Consider the following 19,809-nt stretch of genomic DNA (forward strand, 5'->3'; position numbering starts at 1 on the left):
TAACTTTATTGTATGTGGCTGTATGATTAACACAATACCAAATTTACTGTATATATTTTTATTTATTTTTTCTTGTTTGCACAATAAAAATGCTTTGTAAAAGTTAAGAATTTTTGTGTCACCCTATCCTGGGAGACATATTTATGTATGTTTCTGTTGACAGGCCTGCATGATGGTTTATTTTTTGCAGCATTAGTTGTTATTGGAACAGTTTTGGAGTACATTTTGTTGGTGGTACCATTTTGGAGTATTTTTAACTTTTTTCATAGTTTATTTTTGTTCTTTTTTTTGTGAGACAAGATGACAAAAAAACTTTGGCTTGTTTATGGTGTTCACAAGAAAGGAAAACTAGCATGTGCTCTTTATAGTGTGGGTGATACCAAATACGTATTCTTTATTTCTATTTTATTATTTAAAATAAAATCCAATAAAAAAAATGTGTATAGGTCACCATATCTTATAAGCTGTAAATTTTTCTTTTTTCATTGACAAAGCTGGTTATTTTTTGTGACACATATTAGGTTTTATTCTTATGATTTGGGATTTTATGTGACTTACTGATAACTTTTTTGGTTACCTTGCCTCAAAAACAAAACAGCCATTTGTACATTTTTATGTTTTATTACTACTGCACAATAAAACCCCTTATTTTCAGATTTTTTTTTTGTGTTCCTTTCTGATAATAAATATATAAATATAGATATACAGTACAGACTAAAAGTTTGGACACACCTTCTCATTTAAAGATTTTTCTGTATTTTCATAACTATGAAAATTGTACATTCACACTGAAGGCATCAAAACTATGAATTAACACATGTGGAATTATATACTTAACAAAAAAGTGTGAAACAACTGAAAATATGTCTTATATTCTAGGTTCTTCAAAGTAGCCACCTTTTGCTTTGATGACTGCTTTGCACACTCTTGGCATTCTCTTGATGAGCTTCAAGAGGTAGTCACCAGAAATGGTCTTCCAACAATCTTGAAGGAGTTCCCAGAGATGCTTAGCCCTTTTGCCTTCACTCTGCAGTCCAGCTCACCCCAAACCATTTCGATTGGGTTCAGCTCTGGTGACTGTGGAGGCCAGGTCATCTGGCATAGCACCCCATCACTCTCCTTCTTGGTCAGATAGCCCTTACACAGCCTGGAGGTGTGTTTGGGGTCATTGTCCTGTTGAAAAATAAATGATGGTCCAACTAAACGCAAACCGGATGGAATAGCATGCCGCTGCAAGATGCTGTGGTAGCCATGCTGGTTCAGTATGCCTTCAATTTTGAATAAATCCCCCACAGTGCCACCAGCAAAGCACCATCACACCTCCTCCTCCATGCTTCACGGTGGGAACCAGGCATGTAGAGTCCATCCGTTCACCTTTTCTGCGTCGCACAAAGACACAGTGGTTGGAACCAAAGATCTCAAATTTGGACTCATCAGACCAAAGCACAGATTTCCACTGGTCTAATGTCCATTCCTTGTGTTCCTTAGCCCAAACAAGTCTCTCCTGCTTGTTGCCTGTCCTTAGCAGTGGTTTCCTAGCAGCTATTTTACCATGAAGTCTCCTCTTAACAGTTGTTGAAGAGATGTGTCTGCTGCTAGAACTCTGTGTGGCATTGACCTGGTCTCTAATCTGAGCTGCTGTTAACCTGCGATTTCTGAGGCTGGTGACTCGGATAAACTTATCCTCAGAAGCAGAGGTGACTTTTGGTCTTCCTTTCCTGGGGCGATCCTCATGTGAGCCAGTTTCTTTGTAGGGCTTGATGGTTTTTGCAACTGCACTTGGGAACACTTTCAAAGTTTGCCCAATTTTTCGTACCGACTGACCTTCATTTCTTAAAGTAATGATGGCCACTTGTTTTTTTTTACTTAGCTGCTTTTTTCTTGCCATAATACAAATTCTAACAGTCTATTCAGTAGGACTATCAGCTGTGTATCCACCAGACTTCTGCACAACACAACTGATGGTCCCAACCCCATTTATAAGGCAAGAAATCCCACTTATTAAACCTGACAGGGCACACCTGTGAAGTGAAAACTATTTCCGGTGACTACCTCTTGAAGCTCATCAAGAGAATGCCAAGAGTGTGCAAAGCAGTCATCAAAGCAAAAGGTGGCTACTTTGAAGAGCCTAGAATATAATACATATTTTCAGTTGTTTCACACTTTTTTGTTAAGTATATAATTCCACATGTGTTAATTCATAGTTTTGATACCTTCAGTGTGAATGTACAATTTGCAAAGTCATGAAAATACAGAAAAATCTTTAAATGAGAAGGTGTCAAAACTTTTGGTCTGTACTGTATATAGAGATATAGATGGCTCATTTATATTTTATCTTTACTATAAAATCAAATTTTACAAAAAATATTTTGAAGAGTCGCTGTATCATAAGAGCCGTAACTTTTTTATTTTTTCATCAACAGGTGTTTTGTGACGGCTTGATATTTGTGGGAAAAATTGTATTTTTCATTAGTATAATTTTTGTGCTCATGTAATAACTTACACCCTCTTCTTCAAGTACGTGCTCAGCCCCTGAGCCCGCACAATGCAACTGGCCGTTTGCTTTAAATCCCATCGGCCCAAGACATAATAGTACATGAAGGGGCAAAATGTAATATTATAATTGAGCAGTTTTCTCTGTTTTGAACATATTTTAGTTCTCAGGTTAAAGGGTTTATGTCCAAACAATTTGTACAACATTTTCAGATTGGTTTTGAAAAAATAAATGAAAAAGCGATACTTACCGATCCCCTAATTCTTTGGTTTTGGAATTGTACTATTCCCCACTGGTCTCTACTTCCTGCTATATCAATGGCTTCCAGTCACAGGGACATGTGATTTCTGCAACCAATTGTTGGCTTCTAATTGCATACGTTAGCCCTTACTCAGAATGAGTAGACTCCCACATACTATAAGAAAAAGCTGCACTAGGTTAAAAGGAAGACAGGAATAACACGTGGGATCAGACTGCTAATATGACAGGTTAGTAGTAGAGGAGGATGATATCACATTAAAGAGAAGTCTTTCAAAATGGTTCTTTATTGCTCCAACGCGGTTCGGCGCTGGACCAGTGCCTTTCTCAAGGTAAAAATACAAATAATATGACCGGTTAGGCATATGTCTATGGTGACATTGCAGATATTAATTGACAACATGGTTACTTCACTGAAACCCGACATATCCCATTAAAAGCCAACAGTGTCAGTTGGGCATTGTTGGTGGCCAACAAATGATGGATCTGGCAGGGTCTTCCATTCATAACTTGAATGCAAACAAGGGCTTGAACCCCCATCCCAATGTAGTTATGTCGTTCTTTGAAAAGTGATGCAGTTGAATATTTTATACTGGTGTAATTTTCGGAATATTTAGTTTGCGTTATTGGTGTATTTTAATTACCATTATACTTTTGATTAGTTATTGATAGTGTCTAACATGGGAAGGATTATGAAAAGACCAGACATGCTTTGGCATTTACTCCATTGGTCTTCCCTAAATCCTTTTAATTACTTTTTAATGTTTCTTTTACCTACATCTAGCAGAGGAGCGCATTTATTTGCTAGCCAAGAGTAATTCATAATTAGACCATCTTCTATTACTTCTTACTCCAGTATACTTTGTAGCCCTGAATTAATGAATGTTACAAAATGCCAAGAAGTTGTAGTTGACATGACGCATTGATCACCTCTCTTGGTTTCAGATAAAAGAGTATGAAAAGCTGGATTCGGAGGAGGACCGCCTTTGTAGAAGTCGACAGATTTATGACACATATATAATGAAAGAACTACTATCTTGTTCACATGTAAGTATTCTCTTTTATCTTCCTATCTTTCAGGCAGAATTAGTTTAGAGCTGGTTCTTGGTCTCCAGGCATTTCAGGCGTAAAGTAGTGAGTTAGTAAAGGTTTTTGCCCATATTCAGCTGCCTTTCGATTCACTGTTCTGACACGAGAATGATCTAGGAGTCCGAAACACTCAATTTTCTTGTTTAACCACTGATATGGTGATTATAATTTTAGGATTTGACAGACTTTCTGTTGGCCTTGAAAAAAAAATGTTCAAAGATTGTATCCATAATTGTTTCGGATGTGTAGATTATGAGAATATTTTATGTTAAGAAATACAATAAGCCATTTTAGGGAGAGAGCCTATCTCACAGGTCAAATACTAAATCTAGAGTTGAGCAAAAAAGATTTACAGGTCCCATGTCCAACGGTTTTGTCGGTAGTCCATGGCCATCTCCTCCCTATCGCCATCCCCAGCACCTCTTTTAATTAGTAGGTCCTGTGCAGTGATAACTTCATGCCTACTAACCAGAAAACGGCGTTGGGGATGCCGACAGGTAGGAGGGGGTTCACACGTCTCTTGTCTGATGGGAATGGACTACCGACATGGCCATTGGATTCTAGTTAAAACGCCTTTATTAATCAATATATGTAGCAGACTCTCATGATGTGTAGGCCAAACAGCGGGAAATGTTTTTTGTTTTTCTATTACCCTATTAAGCAATTATGTAAGAAATTTGATTGTCCTGCTGATGGGTAATAAAAAGACATTCACACTTTGTCTAAACCTGTCAGTTTGTTGTACATTATCCTTTCTTCCATCCTTTGTGAAGATTATTTAATTTCAAAGCATTATTTTTAACATTTATAAATTCTGTAGTACAGTAATCTGATATATGTGTTTGATGACCTTATGTCAGGTATAATTTTTACTGCTTAGTCCTGTGCATTTAACATGATAACATTTTGTCGACTTGTATTTGGTGTGTTTTGTAACTCCCATTCATTTGAGGGCAGGCTGGTTGCCAATGTGTGCTAGGCAACTTATGTGACCCAGATTTATTGTTATGAATTGGAAAGTATTATTATGAAGAAAAGAGGCCTTTTTGGGTCTGATTTTTTTCAAAACAGATTCATACATATGTTTGGTGATTAGCCACATTCAAGAAGAAACAAGTTATATGTTTTATATACACCAAGAAAAATCTGACTAGCCCTCCTATCATGGTAAATTCTTAGTTTTGTACATTTTTTTGCTTATGTAATAGAGTATGTTGAGATTTTGAGATATTGCAGGAGTCCACTCCACAGTAACTGTTCTTCAAAAATGTGACATTATATTATATTTCCTATGTAATACAGTGCATTGCAAAGGGCACAATGTAATACAGTGGCATGCAAAAATTTGGGCACCCCTGGTCAAAACTACTGTTATTATGAACAGTTAAGCAAGTTGAAGATGAAATGCTCTCTAAAAGGCCTAAAGTTAAAGATGACACATTTCCTTTGTATTTTAGACAAAAAATATATATATTTTCATCTTTTACATTTTAAAAATGGCAAAAAGGAAAACGGGCCAGTAAAATTTTTTGCCACCCTGCATGGTTAGCACCTAGTAGCGCCCCCTTTTGAAAGTATCACAGCTTGTAAATGCTTTTTGCAGCCAGACAAGACTTTCAATTATTGTTTGAGGGATTTTCATCCATTCTTCCATTGTAAAACCTTCAGCTTGCGCCTTTTGAGGTAGTCTATTGTGGATTTGATTTTGAAGTGTGTTTAGGATCATATCCATTTGTAGAAGCCATCCTCTTTTCAACTTCTGCTTTTTACAGATGGTGTTATGTTTGCATCAAGAATTTATTGAAATTTCATTGAATCCATTCTTCCCTCTACCCATGAAATGTTCCTGTGCCATTGGCTGCAACACAACCCCAAAGCATGACTGATCCACCCCCACGCTTAATTGTTGGCAAGATGTTCGTTTCCTTAAATTCTGTGCCCTTTTTTCTTCACACATACCTTTGATCATTGTGGCCAACGAGTTCTATTTTAACCTCATCGGTCCACAGGACTTGTTGCCAAAATGCATCAAGCTTGTTTAGATGTTATTTTGCATACTTATGACCCTGAATTTTATGGTGAAGACACAGGAGAGGTTTTCTTCTGATGACTCTTCCATGAAGGCCATATTTCTGCAGGTGTCTCTAGAACCATGTACCGCAACTCCACAGTCTAAATCTTTCTGAATGTCTTTTGCAGTCAAGCATGGATTCTGGTTTGCCTCTCTAGCAATTCTACGAGCTGCTCTCTCAAATTTTGCTTGGTCTTCCAGACCTTATCTTGACCTTCACTGTTCCTGTTAATTGCCATTTTTTAATTTACATTTTGAACTGAGGAAAGGGCACCTTAAAAAAGCCTTGCTATCTTCTTATAGCCTTTCCTGCTTTGTGTGCCACCACCATTTTCATTTTCAGAGTGCTAGGCAGCTGCTTAGAAGAACTTACGGCTGCTGTTTTTTTGTCACGAGGATAGAGGAGGCTGGGTTTTTATAAAGCTGGGAATTTTACATCACCTGGCCTTTCCTAACGATGATGGCGAACAGTCACAATCCTAAGGCTGCGTGCCCACTATGCATTTTTCAAGCGTTTTTTTTGCGGAATTTCCGCAGCATAAACTTGTGCAAAACACTTGGTAATCCGTGCCCCATGATCCCCAATGAAAATCTGCATGTTCTATGCCCATGCTGTGGAATTTTCCACAGCAGATTTTCCTTGCGGAAAAATCCGCAGCATGCCCATTATTAGTGCGTTTCTGCATACGGATTTGAGGTCCCAATGCATTTGAAAAACGTAAGTCAAATCCGCATGTAAAAACGCTGCAAAAACGCGTGTAAAATCAGCAAGCGTTTTTTACATGCTGAAACGCTCCAGAAATTTACTGCTTCAATTCTGCATTGTGGGCACATACCCTTACAGACTAATTTAGGTCTGAAACCTTGGTCAAAATTATCTGAGCACACACATCTCCAAGGGTGCCCAAACGTTTGCATCGGCCCATTTTCCTTTTTGTAATTTTGAAAATATTGTTTTTTTGCCTAAAATACAAAGGAAACGTGTCATCTCGCCAACCATTAAGCATGGGGGTTGATCAATCATGCTTTGGGGTTATGTTTCACCAATGGCACAGGAACATTTCACGGGTAGAGGGAAGAATGGATTCAATGAAATTTCTACAAATTCTTGATGCAAACATAACACCATCTGTAAAGAAGCTGAAGTTGAAAAGAGGATGGCTTCTACAAATGGATAATGATCCTAAACACACGCCAAAATCCACAATAGACTACCTCAAGAGCAGGGCTGTGGAGTTGTGGAGTCGGAGTCTGTGCTCATTTTGGTGGAGTCAGAGTCGGTATAAAATGGACAGACTCCGACTATTAAAATATATAATAAATTGGGTACAGCAGTTCAATGCAGAATGTGCTGAATATTTTTTCATAGGAATTTGGGAAAGTTATGAAATGTCCTATAAATGGCTGTTCTATTCCTGATCTAAGGCTACATTCACACACAGCGTTTTTGCTGCGTTTTTTGAGGATACGTTTTTCAGCTGCAAAAGCAGATCAGCTTTTTAAAAAAACGCATCACCTGAAAGGTTTTTGAGCTCATAGATAATGTTTTGCAATAGCAAAAGCAGATTAGAAAAACGCCGCACAAACGGACATGCTCATTCTTTGTGAGGATCCGTTTTTGAGCCCAAAAACGGATCCTCACAAAACGATGTGTCTGAATGTCATATCTTGAAACCCATTGACTTTGCTGGGATTCCCAGAGTCACTGCATTTTACTGCAAAAAACGGATCCGCAAAAACGCTGTGTGTGAATCATGGCCGAGGGGCAGGGGGGGGGCAGTCCCTCGGTGGGGCAGCACTTATTTAATGATTGAGCGATTGCTTGAACTAAAACCATTTCTTATAGATATGGAAACCCTAGGTAACCCTAAATGAAGGTCAATGGACACAGGTGGCTGAATTGAAGGAATTGCTTAATCACCCATTTACCGTGACTAAAAAATTCCAAGCTGAGGATTTAACTCCTGGCATTTTCATAAGGGAGTGGAAGAACTTGCTATTTTGCCTGTCCCAAAGAGGAGGTTTAATCTCAGATGGCATTTCTGCTTCAATGAAACGGAGAGAGACACAGCTATTGGAAAATAAACATTTTCTGGCAGCTGTTTATGTGGACCCAAGTCATCGTATACTGCTTGATGATCAACAGCTTACTAAAGGAAAAGAAGCTCTGACTGAGGTAGCAGGTAGGATGAGTGGCCTACAGGAAGACTGCCAGGCACAAGAGAACTTGGGTCCTGAGAGTGCTACTGCTGCCATATCGTCATCCTCATCAGATGAGTTTGACTTTGACAAGTATTTGGATGACATGGAGCAGGCAAAGCTTTGCCGCAAGGAAAAGGATTTCACTCCGTCTCCTATAGCAAGCAGATTGACCATATTTCAGTAAAATGTTTCACTTGCTCTCAAAGAAATAGAAAAATTCAACCGTTCATCAAAACTGACTGTGCATGAGGCAATTCCTTTATACCCGGAAATTGTTAGAGATGTTGCCCATGTGATTACGGCTTTGCCTCCAACCCAAGTTAATGTAAAGAGGTTGTTCTCTAGCCTTAAAATGATTAGGTCAGATTTGAGGTAATCTATGAAGGAGGATCTGATGGAGGCAATACTATTTCTTAGAACAAATTCATAGACTGCACAAATGTTATTTAGTATGTTTTCGTTGAAAACTGTTTTTTGCCACTCACATAGTTAATTACATAGTGTTATATACACTGCTCTAAAAAATAAAGGGAACACTTATACAACAGAATATAGCTCCAAGTATATCAAATTTCTGTGAAATCAAACTGTCCACTTAGGAAGCAACACTGATTGACAATCAATTTCACATGCTGTTGTGCAAATGGAATAGACAATAGATGGAAATTATTGGCAATTATCAAGACACCCTCAATAAAGGAGTGGTTCTGCAGGTGAGGACCACAGACCACATCTCAGTACCAATGCTTTCTGGCTGATGTTTTGGTCACTTTTGAATGTTGGTTGTGCTTTCACACTCGTGGTAGCATGAGACGTACTCTACAACCCACAGAAGTTGCTCAGGTAGTGCAGCTCATCCAGGATGGCACACCAATGCGAGCTGTGGCAAGAAGGTTTGCTGTGTCTGTCAGCGTAGTGTCCAGAGGCTGGAGGCGCTACCAGGAGACAGGCCAGTACACCAGGAGACGTGGAGGGGGCCGTAGGAGGGCAACAACTCAGCAGCTGGACCCCTACCTCCGCCTTTGTGCAAGGAGGAACAGGAGGAGCACTGCCTGAGCCCTGCAAAATGACCTCCAGCAGGCCACAAATGTGCATGTGTCTGCACAAACAGTTAGAAACCGGCTCCATGAGGGTGGTATGAGGGCCCAACGTCCACAGAAGGGGGTTGTGCTCACAGCCCAACACCGTGCAGGAAGCTTGGCATTTGCCACAGAACTGGATTGGCAAAGTCGCCACTGGTGCCCTGTGCTCTTCACAGATGAAAGCAGGTTCACACTGAGCACATGTGACAGAGTCTGGAAACGCCGTGGAGAGCCATCTGCTGCCTGCAACATCCTTATGCATGACTGGTTTGGCAGTGGGTCAGTAATGGTGTGGGGTGGCATTTCTTTGGCGGGCCGCACACAACTCCATATGCTTGCTAGAGGTAGCCTGACTGCCGTTAGGTGCCGAGATGAGATCTTCAGACCCCTTGTGAGACCATATGCTGGTGCGGTTGGCCCTGGGTTCCTCCTAATGCAGGACAATGCCAGACCTCATGTGGCTGGAGTGTGTCAGCAGTTCCTGCAAGATGAAGGCATTGAAGCTATGGACTGGCCCGCCCGTTCCCCAGACCTGAATCCGATTGAGCACATCTGGGACATCATGTCTCGCTCCATCCACCAACGTCACGTTGCACCACAGACTGTCCAGGAGTTGGCGGATGCTTTAGTCCAGGTCTGGGAGGAGATCCCACAGGAGACCATCTGCAACCTCATCAGGAGCATGCCCAGGCGTTGTAGGGAGGTCATACAGGCACGTGGAGGCCACACACAATACGGAGCCTCATTTTGACTTGTTTTAAGGACATTACATCAAAGTTGGATCAGCCTGTAGTGTGTTTTTCCACTTTAATTTTGCTGGTGACTCCAAATCCAGGCCTCCATTGGTTAATAAATTTGATTTCCATTGATGATTTTTGTGAGATTTTGTTGTCAGCACAACTTTGTACTGAACAAAGTATTCAATGAGAATATTTCATTCATTCAATTCTGGGATGTGTTATTTGAGTGTTCCCTTTATTTTTTTGAGCAGTATATATGTATGTATGTATGTGTGTGTGTGTATATGTAATCGATATTACATAGTGTAATACATTTTTACAATTATTACAGTTTTGTGTTCTAAAGTTGTATTCCAATAATTATATATTATGTTCTATCTAAATACCTTGATTATTGTATCATAAAAATGATTAAATATCTGATGTTCACATTGTACTACAATAAATTTTTCACTTAAATATAAGCAATATATGTGGGAGTCGGAGTCGTGGAGTCGGTGTAAGGGAAATTGAGGAGTCTGAGTCGCAGGTTTGGCTTACCGACTCCACAGCCCTGCTCAAGAGGCGCAAGCTGAAGGTTTTACAATGGAAGAATGGATGAAAATCCCTCAAACAAGAATTGAAAGACTCTTGGCTGGCTACAAAAAGCATTTTCAAGCTGTGATACTTTCAAAAGGGGGAGCTACTAGGTACTCGCCATGCAGGGTGACCAAACTTTTCATTAGCCCATTTTCCTTTTTGTAATTTTTAAAAATTAAAAAAAAAAAAAAAAAAAAAATTAATACATTATAGATGTGTGTGTGTGTATACAGTACAGACCAAAAGTTTGGACACACCTTCTCATTTAAAGATTTTTCTGTATTTTCATAACTATGAAAATTGTACATTCACACTGAAGGCATCAAAACTATGAATTAACACATGTGGAATTATATACTTCACAGAAAAGTGTGAAACAACTGAAAATATGTCTTATATTCTAGGTTCTTCAAAGTAGCCACCTTTTGCTTTGATGACTGCTTTGCACACTCTTGGCATTCTCTTGATGAGCTTCAAGAGGTAGTCACCGGAAATGGTTTTCACTTCACAGGTGTGCCCTGTCAGGTTTAATAAGTGGGGTTTCTTGCCTTATAAATGGGGTTGGGACCATCAGTTGTATTGTGACGTAGTCTGGTAGATACACAGCTGATAGTCCTACTGAATAGACTGTTAGAAAAATTTGAATGTGTCCCCAAGTGCAGTTGCAAAAACCATCAAGCGATACAAAGAAACTGGCTCACATGAGGACCGCCCCAGGAAAGGAAGACCAAGAGTCTCCTCTGCTTCTGAGGATAAGTTTATCCAAGTCACCAGCCTCAGAAATCGCAGGTTAACAGCAGCTCAGATTAGAGACCAGGTCAATGCCACACAGAGCCAATTTCTTTGTAGCGCTTGATGGTTTTTGCAACTGCACTTGGGGACACTTTCAAAGTTTTCCCAATTTTTCGCACTGACTGACCTTCATTTCTTAAAGTAATGATGGCCACTCGTTTTTCTTTACTTAGCTTCTTTTTTCTTGCCATAATACAAGTGTATCTCTGGGAACTCCTTCAAGATTGTTGGAAGACCATTTCCGGTGACTACCTCTTGAAGCTCATCAAGAGAATGCCAAGAGTGTGCAAAGCAGTCATCAAAGCAAAAGGTGGCTACTTTGAAGAACCTAGAATATATGACATATTTTCAGTTGTTTCACACTTTTTTGTTAAGTATATAATTCCACATGTGTTAATTCATAGTTTTGATGCCTTCAGTGTGAATGTTCAATTTTCATAGTCATGAAAAGACAGAAAAATCTTTAAATGAGAAGGTGTGTCCAAACGTTTGGTCTGTACTGTATGTGTGTGTATGTGTGTGTGTGTATGTATGTGTATATATATATATAGTACAGACCAAAAGTTTGGACACACCTTCTCATTTAAAGATTAATTATACATTACTAGGTAAATGTGTCATCTTTAACTTTAGGCCTTTTAGCGATCATTTCAAAGTAATTTTGACAAGGGGTGCCCAAACTTTTACATGCCACTGTATATGTGCTTCATTTCCAGATACTAAGGCTGTTGTAGATGTACATGTTTTTTTTTTTTTGTACAAAGAATGCTCATTCCAATTCTTGCTTTGTCCTTCATGTGCTATATGCGGAGAATGCATGCTGTAGGGAATTGGTTACAAAATCGAGTTGTCACTAACAAATTGCTTCATATAATAAGTGGTCAGATAGGATCAGCTCTACATTTCACCGCATGCCCTTGGGATTCAATCACAGATATCAGCAAGCACCTAGCAATATGCATGTGGTGACCATGCTAATCTATTGTCTTGTTTCATCCAGCTAGCATAAAAATGTACTTTTGATATATAGGAAATTATTGTATTGTTTACTATGTTTTTAGTTGTTTAGATGCTGCAAAGAGAAGCTGCAATGTAGACTCATACAGATACATATAGTATGGGTGTGTGTGTGTATGTACAACAGAGTATGGAAGACCACAATTAATGAATCAATAAAAATAGAATTTTTAATTAATCAATAACATAAAAACTGCCACATGGCCAATTAAGAACAAATATGAAACCGAGGGGAAGGAAACAGGAAAAAAATCACAGGGAAACTTATATAAAGTGGGTATCCTATATTGCTATGAAAAAATGCAATACTAACACCGTGAATCATAGACCATAAATGTACAAAAATATATATAAAGAGAGTGTGAATCCAATGGTCCAATAGAGGATAAATATCCTAAAAATACATTAATATTTTATAAGCTAAGTACCATAGTAGACATTGGATTAAAGGTAAACACACATACTCAGGTAAGCAATAAGTTGTATCATGATGCTAAGATAGATAAGAAAGCATAATACCAGATTATAGCGGCCCAAATGTTCCGACATACGTTTCGCCAGGTGGCTTTCTCAAGGAGACTCGTATATACAGCGGGTGAAGTCCCATCAATTTTTTATTTGGATTCAGGTCAGGTGATTGGCTGGGTTGTTGTAGCAGCTTTATTTTCTTTCTCTAAAACCAATTGAGAGTTTCCTTGGCTGTGTGTTTGAGATCATTGTCTTGATGAAATGTCCACCCTCGTTTAGTCTTCATCATCCTGTTAGATGGCAGCTGATTTTTATCAAGAATGTCTCGGTATATTTGTCTATTCATCCTTCCTTCAACCATATGAAGTTTGCCAGTGCCATATGTTGAAAAACATCCCCATAAATTGATGTTCCCACCTCCAAACTTCACTGTTGGTATGGTGTTTTTAGGGTGATGTGCAGTGCATTTTGACCTCCAAACATCCAAATTATTATGGCATCCAAAGAGTTCAATTTTGGTCTCATCTGACCAGACTATATTCTCCCAGTATTTCACAGGCTTGTCTAAATGTTGTTGAGCAAACTGTAAATGCGCTTGAACATGCTTGTTCAGCAATGGAGTCTTACGTAGTGAGCGTGCATACAGGCCATGGAGGCTGAGTGCATTTTGTATTGTTTTCTTTGAAACACTTGTACCTGCTGATTCCAGAACTTTCTATATAGCTCTCCACAGGTGGTCCTTGGTTCTTGGACAACTCTTATGATTCTTTTGACTACTCTGTCCAAAATCTTGCTGGGAGAATCTGGTTTATGGTGAAATTATGTTCCTTCCAATTTACTGAAACCTTCAGTAGTTTAAAAATTCTTGTGTAACCAATGCCATCAGTATGTTTTGCAACAATAAGGCTGCGAAGGTCTTGAGACAGTTCACTGGTTTTACCCATCATGAGATGTTTCTTGTGTGGCACCTAGGTAGTGAGACACCTTTTTATAGGCCATCAGTTGGACCAGTTGATATTATTTTTCACTCAGTGGCAGGATTTCTTTCTAAATACTGATAGATCTCAGCCGGTGTCATGACTTTCTGTGGCTTTTTGCACCTCTTTCTTCATGTGTTCAATACATTTTCCCAATGTTATTTCTCATAATTACACATAACCTAATTTATGGACATCTATGGTTTGATTTCTTTGCTAATGTGGATTGGATAGGTTGTTACCGGCATCTAGTGACAATTTCTTGTCAATAGCACCTTTAGAAATAGATTTACTTAAAATATTGGTAAGTTCAAAACTTCATTCACCCTATGTATGTGTGCCTATATATTTTGTTATTAAATGGAAAAATAGAATTTTTTATTTTATCTATATACATTTGTGTGTAAATATGCATGGAAGAAATTGTGTTTACATGTGTAATATATATATATATTGTGTGACTATATATTTACACAGAATAAAGGAAGATTTCTTTGTTTGTGTGTAAAATTATATTATGCATGGATAACAAATCCGTTATTTTGTGTAATAAGTCATCTTTGCATTAGTAGAAGAGTAAAAGTAGACTTTCTATAATAGGTCATTGAAATTGAAGTTGGGTCAATGTGCCTAGCAGCTAGATGATGACCTAGGGTGTGTTAGCTGATCTATTGCAACAATTATTGCATCGTTAATTACTGCATACTGTTCCTGCAGCGTACTTCTGTACATACATTTATTTTTGGGACTGCTTAAATAAATCAATAGGACAATGAACATTTTATTCTATGTCCGTAGCCATTCTCCAAACAAGCTGTAGACCATGTACAAGCTCATCTTGCGAAGAAACAAGTGCCACCTGCTTTATTTCAGGTAAGACATAACAAAGCTAACCATAAGCAACACAACTAGTTACACAATGAGATCCTGAATGAGTTTCGCCCGTAGAAGCTTTAGCAGGGGCAGATAAAAATATTTCAGAATTATTTATGTAGATAGACAGTATAATTAGGGTATGCCAATAATAATGGTTCTCTAGTATTGGGGTGTTACTGGAAATTTAGAGATTGGGAACGTTGTGTTAATACAGCAGGCCAGTTCATTGGTATTGGAAATAAGTATTGCTATGAAATAGTATTCTTATTTAAAGGGTTTATCTTCTGCTTTTATAATGATCACCAATCTGTGAGATTGGTCATCAATATCAGAATGGTGGAGGTCCAATAATGTACACCCCCAACAATCAGATTTTATCATCTCAGAAAGCGACTGTATGGAAAGTGTATGAAATGGAACACTACACAGTTTAGTGGCCGCTATCCTCTCTCATTGAAGAAAATAGGAGCTGATCTTCAGTACCTGGTTGCAGCTACGACAAAGTGTATGGAGCTGTAGTGTGCAGCTCCATGCACTTTTTCCATCCAGCTGCCTCCCAAGGTAATAACAGTTGATCGGTGGGGGTGTCTATTATTGGACTCTGATATTAATGACCTATCCAAAGGATAGATCATCTAAATAAAAGTAGAGGACAACCCTATGAAGCTACACTTTAGGGTAATGTTCACTCACAGCAAATTTATTGGAATGCAAAAGGTAAAATGTGCATCAGCAACAACATAATGAAATCTGCAGCAGTATATTGTGGATTTTCCATATAAAAGGTCCCCTGAGTCGCGTATGCATAGAAATAGCTCCAGGAATCAGCACACATACGCATACTTCTATATCTAGATAGTAAAACTCTGTGAAAATAATAATAGGTGTAGTGGTTGACAAAACAAGAATTGGGTAGTGAAATCTGTTAACCTTATTGTATTAGCTTCAATGACCGATGAACCAAGCAGATATATTGCTGCATTCAAGCCTGAGGGCTATGGGTACAGCTCCAAGTAAATATCCATGGAATAGAGAAAATCAGACTTATTTCACGCTGCTTTACAGTCGTTGAGTGATTAAAACGTTGTAGAGATTTACATGGCCAAGTAAGAGGTGACTGATGGAGAAGAGGATGTGGCCTGTGCTTCTAAGTGGCCATTGTACCATAGCAGAGGTCTCATTGTAGCCTCCTCTTGAAATACAAGCCACCCCTCTACTGGAGCCTGAAATCCTTCACGGTCAATTTATGCTCTGCTGTGTTTCCATAACATTTTCCCCTTTTAACCTGTGAAATGTATATGTCTCCCCACCATTAATAATGGCTTTGTCCTTTTACCCAGGCCCTGGTAATAAGTGTGAGGATTGATGCTTTTTGTGTGACCTTCAATAGCTCCTGAGACATTCCACAAAGAGATGCTGATGGCTTCACAGCCATTTACTACTTCTTTTACTAACTGTGAAATGCTACTAGCTAAAAAGCTGACTACTAGTAGTGCTGGTACTGAAACTGATTTATTTCATATAATCATGTGTCCTGTCATTTTTTTGGTGGGGGGTCACTAAAAAAACAAAACATAGGACAACTTGTGGAATGTTATTTTACCCAGGGTCACTCAAGGATCCAGTCAGCAAACTGTAGGCAACCATCTGCTTCATTGTGTACAGTACACTGCCAAATATTACAACAATTATGTGTAATTTGTAATCTACAGAAAGATTTTTACTATCATATAATGTTCATAGCATATAGCTGACGTTAGCCTATGTGCCTGAAAATTTTCTGCTGGCACCTTCATTTTTGGGTTGCTTGGCTACTTGTAAAATATAGAGCCGGCTTGTGGTGAGATCTAGCTGACGCCTAAGGTTTACGGTAATTTATCCACCATTTTTAGGATGGCAAATGGTGAATGAGAACAATCTGCGATGGCTTGTGCAGACGACCATATTTTTGTTCCAAGTTCAATCCGACAAAACATCGGATCGCTTTCTGACCAATGTTATTATATTGGGCCGTGCGCATGTCCGGTTATTTTCCTCAGATAGTCTGTCCGAGGAAAAAATCGCAGCATGCATGATTTGCATCTGGTATTCAGATCGCACTCTTCTATGCAAGTGTCTTGCCAGGTGTGGGAAAGACTTAGTGCAACACAGAGGTAAAAGGGAAAGGGGGTTAGTGGAGACCTCCTAGTCTGGTCTAGTGTCACCCTGTCTCAACTGCCATCCCTATATTGCCTCTTCACCAATCGCATCACGCATGCCTCGCCCTGTCTTTCCCTGGCGTATGGCTAAGGCTAGGGAAGGGAGGAGATGAGCGCTAGTCGATCTCCACTAAAGTCTATAGACAACAAGGGTAGACAAACAGGGGGGGATTGCTTAACTTTAGACGACTCCAGACAAATGCACACACTTCCTCAAGCTCCTGAGAGGATGAAGTACTGCTCTTGCTAAAGCCTCACAAGTAGTAATGAAGTTCGCCGGCACCTCCCTCTCAGACACACCAGGTATTTATACACCCAGGCCAGGGAGCTAATTAGCCAGAGGGAGCTAGCCACTGGGTCCTAGAGACAGCCAGCCTCTAAGAATGTCTGTAATGCTAAACGTAGAGATCTCCTGCAACCAACTGCTAGGCGACTGTCACCTCTGACACACCCGTGACAGCAAGTCAATGACTCTGTGGAAAATATCGGACCGCACATCAGAGTGTGGTGCTGTTTTCACGGATTGACAGAATGAAAGCCCTGCCATGAAATAAAAAAAAAAAGGGGGGCTCATGATAACTCAGACCCCAATTTTGATATTGTCATTTGGTTTAATAGTTGTTTGTCATTTGTTTTTTAAGGGGTTAATGAGTTTGAAGGTAAGCTGTGGTAACCCACAAGCAGGTGATAACTGGTTCAATCTGGTTCCTATTGGCGCTTTTTCCCTGTCTCCTGATTTGTCAGTTGAAAAATGTGCGGGAAGGATTTGTCTATAAAAGTCAACTTTTTTGCCGTTTTATCTCATTCTGCCTGTCAGAGAAAAAGAAGTTCACCCTCCCTTCCCTAATTTTAAGAAAGTTTTTCTCATTTATGTTGTGATTTTTACTTGAGGGAAAATCGCCCAATCTTTTCTGGGTGGATTTGTTTGGTTTCGGTGAAAAATTTATTAATTAGCTATATGATTATTATTATATTTTATGGTTAAAAGATTTGTTACCGTGAATAAACACCATGGCCATTATTTTCCATAACTTCTGTGTCTTGCGAATTTATTTATAAGTTAAGTGGGTCTTGTGTTACCATGGAGAAATTTTTTTTCCACATCTACTCCTCAACTGAGAAAATCGAGTCGGAGTGTGTGGTCGGAGTGTGTGGTCGACACAATTGTCCCGATTCTCTCGGATGAGAGAAAATCCGGTGGCGTGACCCTAGCCTAAAGGGAAGTTATCATAAGAATATTATCTATTGTTTAAACCAGGTTTCTGTGTTACACATTTTTAAAAACATTTTGGCATTGTTATTTTTTTCCATATTACGTTTTTTATTGAAAAAATACATTACTAATATAACAATTTTTACACTGGCCACTGGGGCTTTTTTAGGAAAGGTTTGCAGCAAGGTTGCATATTACCAGAGGCTGGATTACAGCGACCGACAACATCACTATGCACAGTTGATAACAAAGGATCCACCAATCACAGTAGCTGATGTCACAGCCCACCCTCTCCTCCTCCATTCACAATGACCTATCCACAGGCTCATTAGATTCTTCAATACAAATGATAGGGTTGGGATTGTACATGTGTTAGTCTCCTGAAGAAGTTAGAATCTAAGAAAGCACTCGTGGCTATTTTTTTTTAATACAGATTGTGATATGTAAAAAAAAAAAATTGGCAAAACTTAAAAAACAAAACACAGAAACCTGATTCAATCAATAAGTCATTTTTGACAGCGGCTTCCCTTCAAGAAGTAGTTTTAAAAGATGGAAACTATAGGATTATAATCCACAAACAAATTACAGAGCCGGCCTACGGAGCGCGATTATAGACTGACCTCATTTTTTATGACCTATAAATGTTTCCCTCTGATGTAGAGAAGAGTGCCTCTCTCATTGAATTATTATATTTTTTGATTTATGAATTTTACAAATTATTAGACAGACATCCAATGCTATTTTATTCTTTTAGATTTTTCTGAATGTCTCTACAAAGCGAGACCGGAGAATTTACGGTATCTCTCGTCACTCACAATAATCCACCCTGGAATTGGGACGTCTCGCATTTCTATAATAGCCGGTGATCATTTTGTGAATGTTGCCTGGGGAATACGAGATTGGGACGAGCATATTCCTCATCTGGAGCTAGTACTTGTGCTCAGTTGGAAGGTGTCACCACCAGTGAGGTGTTTGAGGAGATTGTGCAGATCACAATGTCACATGAAGGTCTTAACCTGGCCTTGGGGTAGGATATTAATCTTATCTAATGAGCTGCCCAAAGTGCCATGGGCTCGGGCACTTTACTGCTTAATATATTGTTACCGCTGATTTCCCTAGTGCGGTAAGAAGAAAATCACAAGAAATCCAAGTCACAACAGATAAGTCTACGTCTCTTCATTAGGTTCGGCTCTTGTCAGACAGCAGGTTTATGGGATAAAGTAATGACTCGTCCTCGTGTCAGTGGTTGAAGTGTTAATAGCGCGGTGTTCATCTGTAATGGAGCACTTGTACATAAAATCCTTTACATCTATTATTTTGTAGAAGGAAACTTTAGAGCCTTAGAGAATCAATGATAAGCGAGAGGGTGTCTGCCTGGCTCTATATCGTTTAATTCCACTGTAAGCCTAGGACCACCTTGCCGACATCTCTTTATGTCAGATGTTCCACCTACAGACGCCTTTGCCCCAGTATAGGAAGCATTGTATAATTCCCTGTAAGATATATTTTTTTAGATGGGGATTTTGAAGCAGATTTTTGTCCACATTGTAAACCGCTTCAATTGCTCATTTAATAGGCTTTCTTTAGTGCTGATGGTGCGTTTTTTTTTTTTTTTATCGACATGAAAAAAACAGCAACATGACAATTTTTGAGGATTTTCTGCATGAAAAATGTCTCTATTGAATAGGAAAAAAATGCTACACACCCCAATTTTTTTTTTTTTAATTGTTTTTTTTTTTTGCATAGATTTTTC

The 19,809-nt window shown here is 39.0% G+C and overlaps 1 protein-coding gene across 2 annotated transcripts in view; it reads left to right on the forward strand.

The window, feature by feature from the left end:
* Positions 1-19,809, forward strand: part of GRK3 (G protein-coupled receptor kinase 3) — a 315,828-nt gene that overhangs the window by 184,617 nt on the left and 111,402 nt on the right. For both annotated transcript variants that reach the window (XM_073672931.1, XM_073672932.1), the window contains exons 4-5: positions 3,698-3,799; positions 14,568-14,642. In XM_073672931.1, coding sequence (XP_073529032.1) covers positions 3,698-3,799; positions 14,568-14,642 — 177 coding nt within the window. The remainder of the gene's footprint in view (positions 1-3,697; positions 3,800-14,567; positions 14,643-19,809) is intronic.

Source organism: Phyllobates terribilis, unplaced genomic scaffold (genome assembly GCF_046119375.1).
Source record: "Phyllobates terribilis strain yellow unplaced genomic scaffold, ASM4611937v1 Scaffold_1__5_contigs__length_1240528914, whole genome shotgun sequence".
Lineage (NCBI taxonomy): Eukaryota > Metazoa > Chordata > Amphibia > Anura > Dendrobatidae > Phyllobates > Phyllobates terribilis.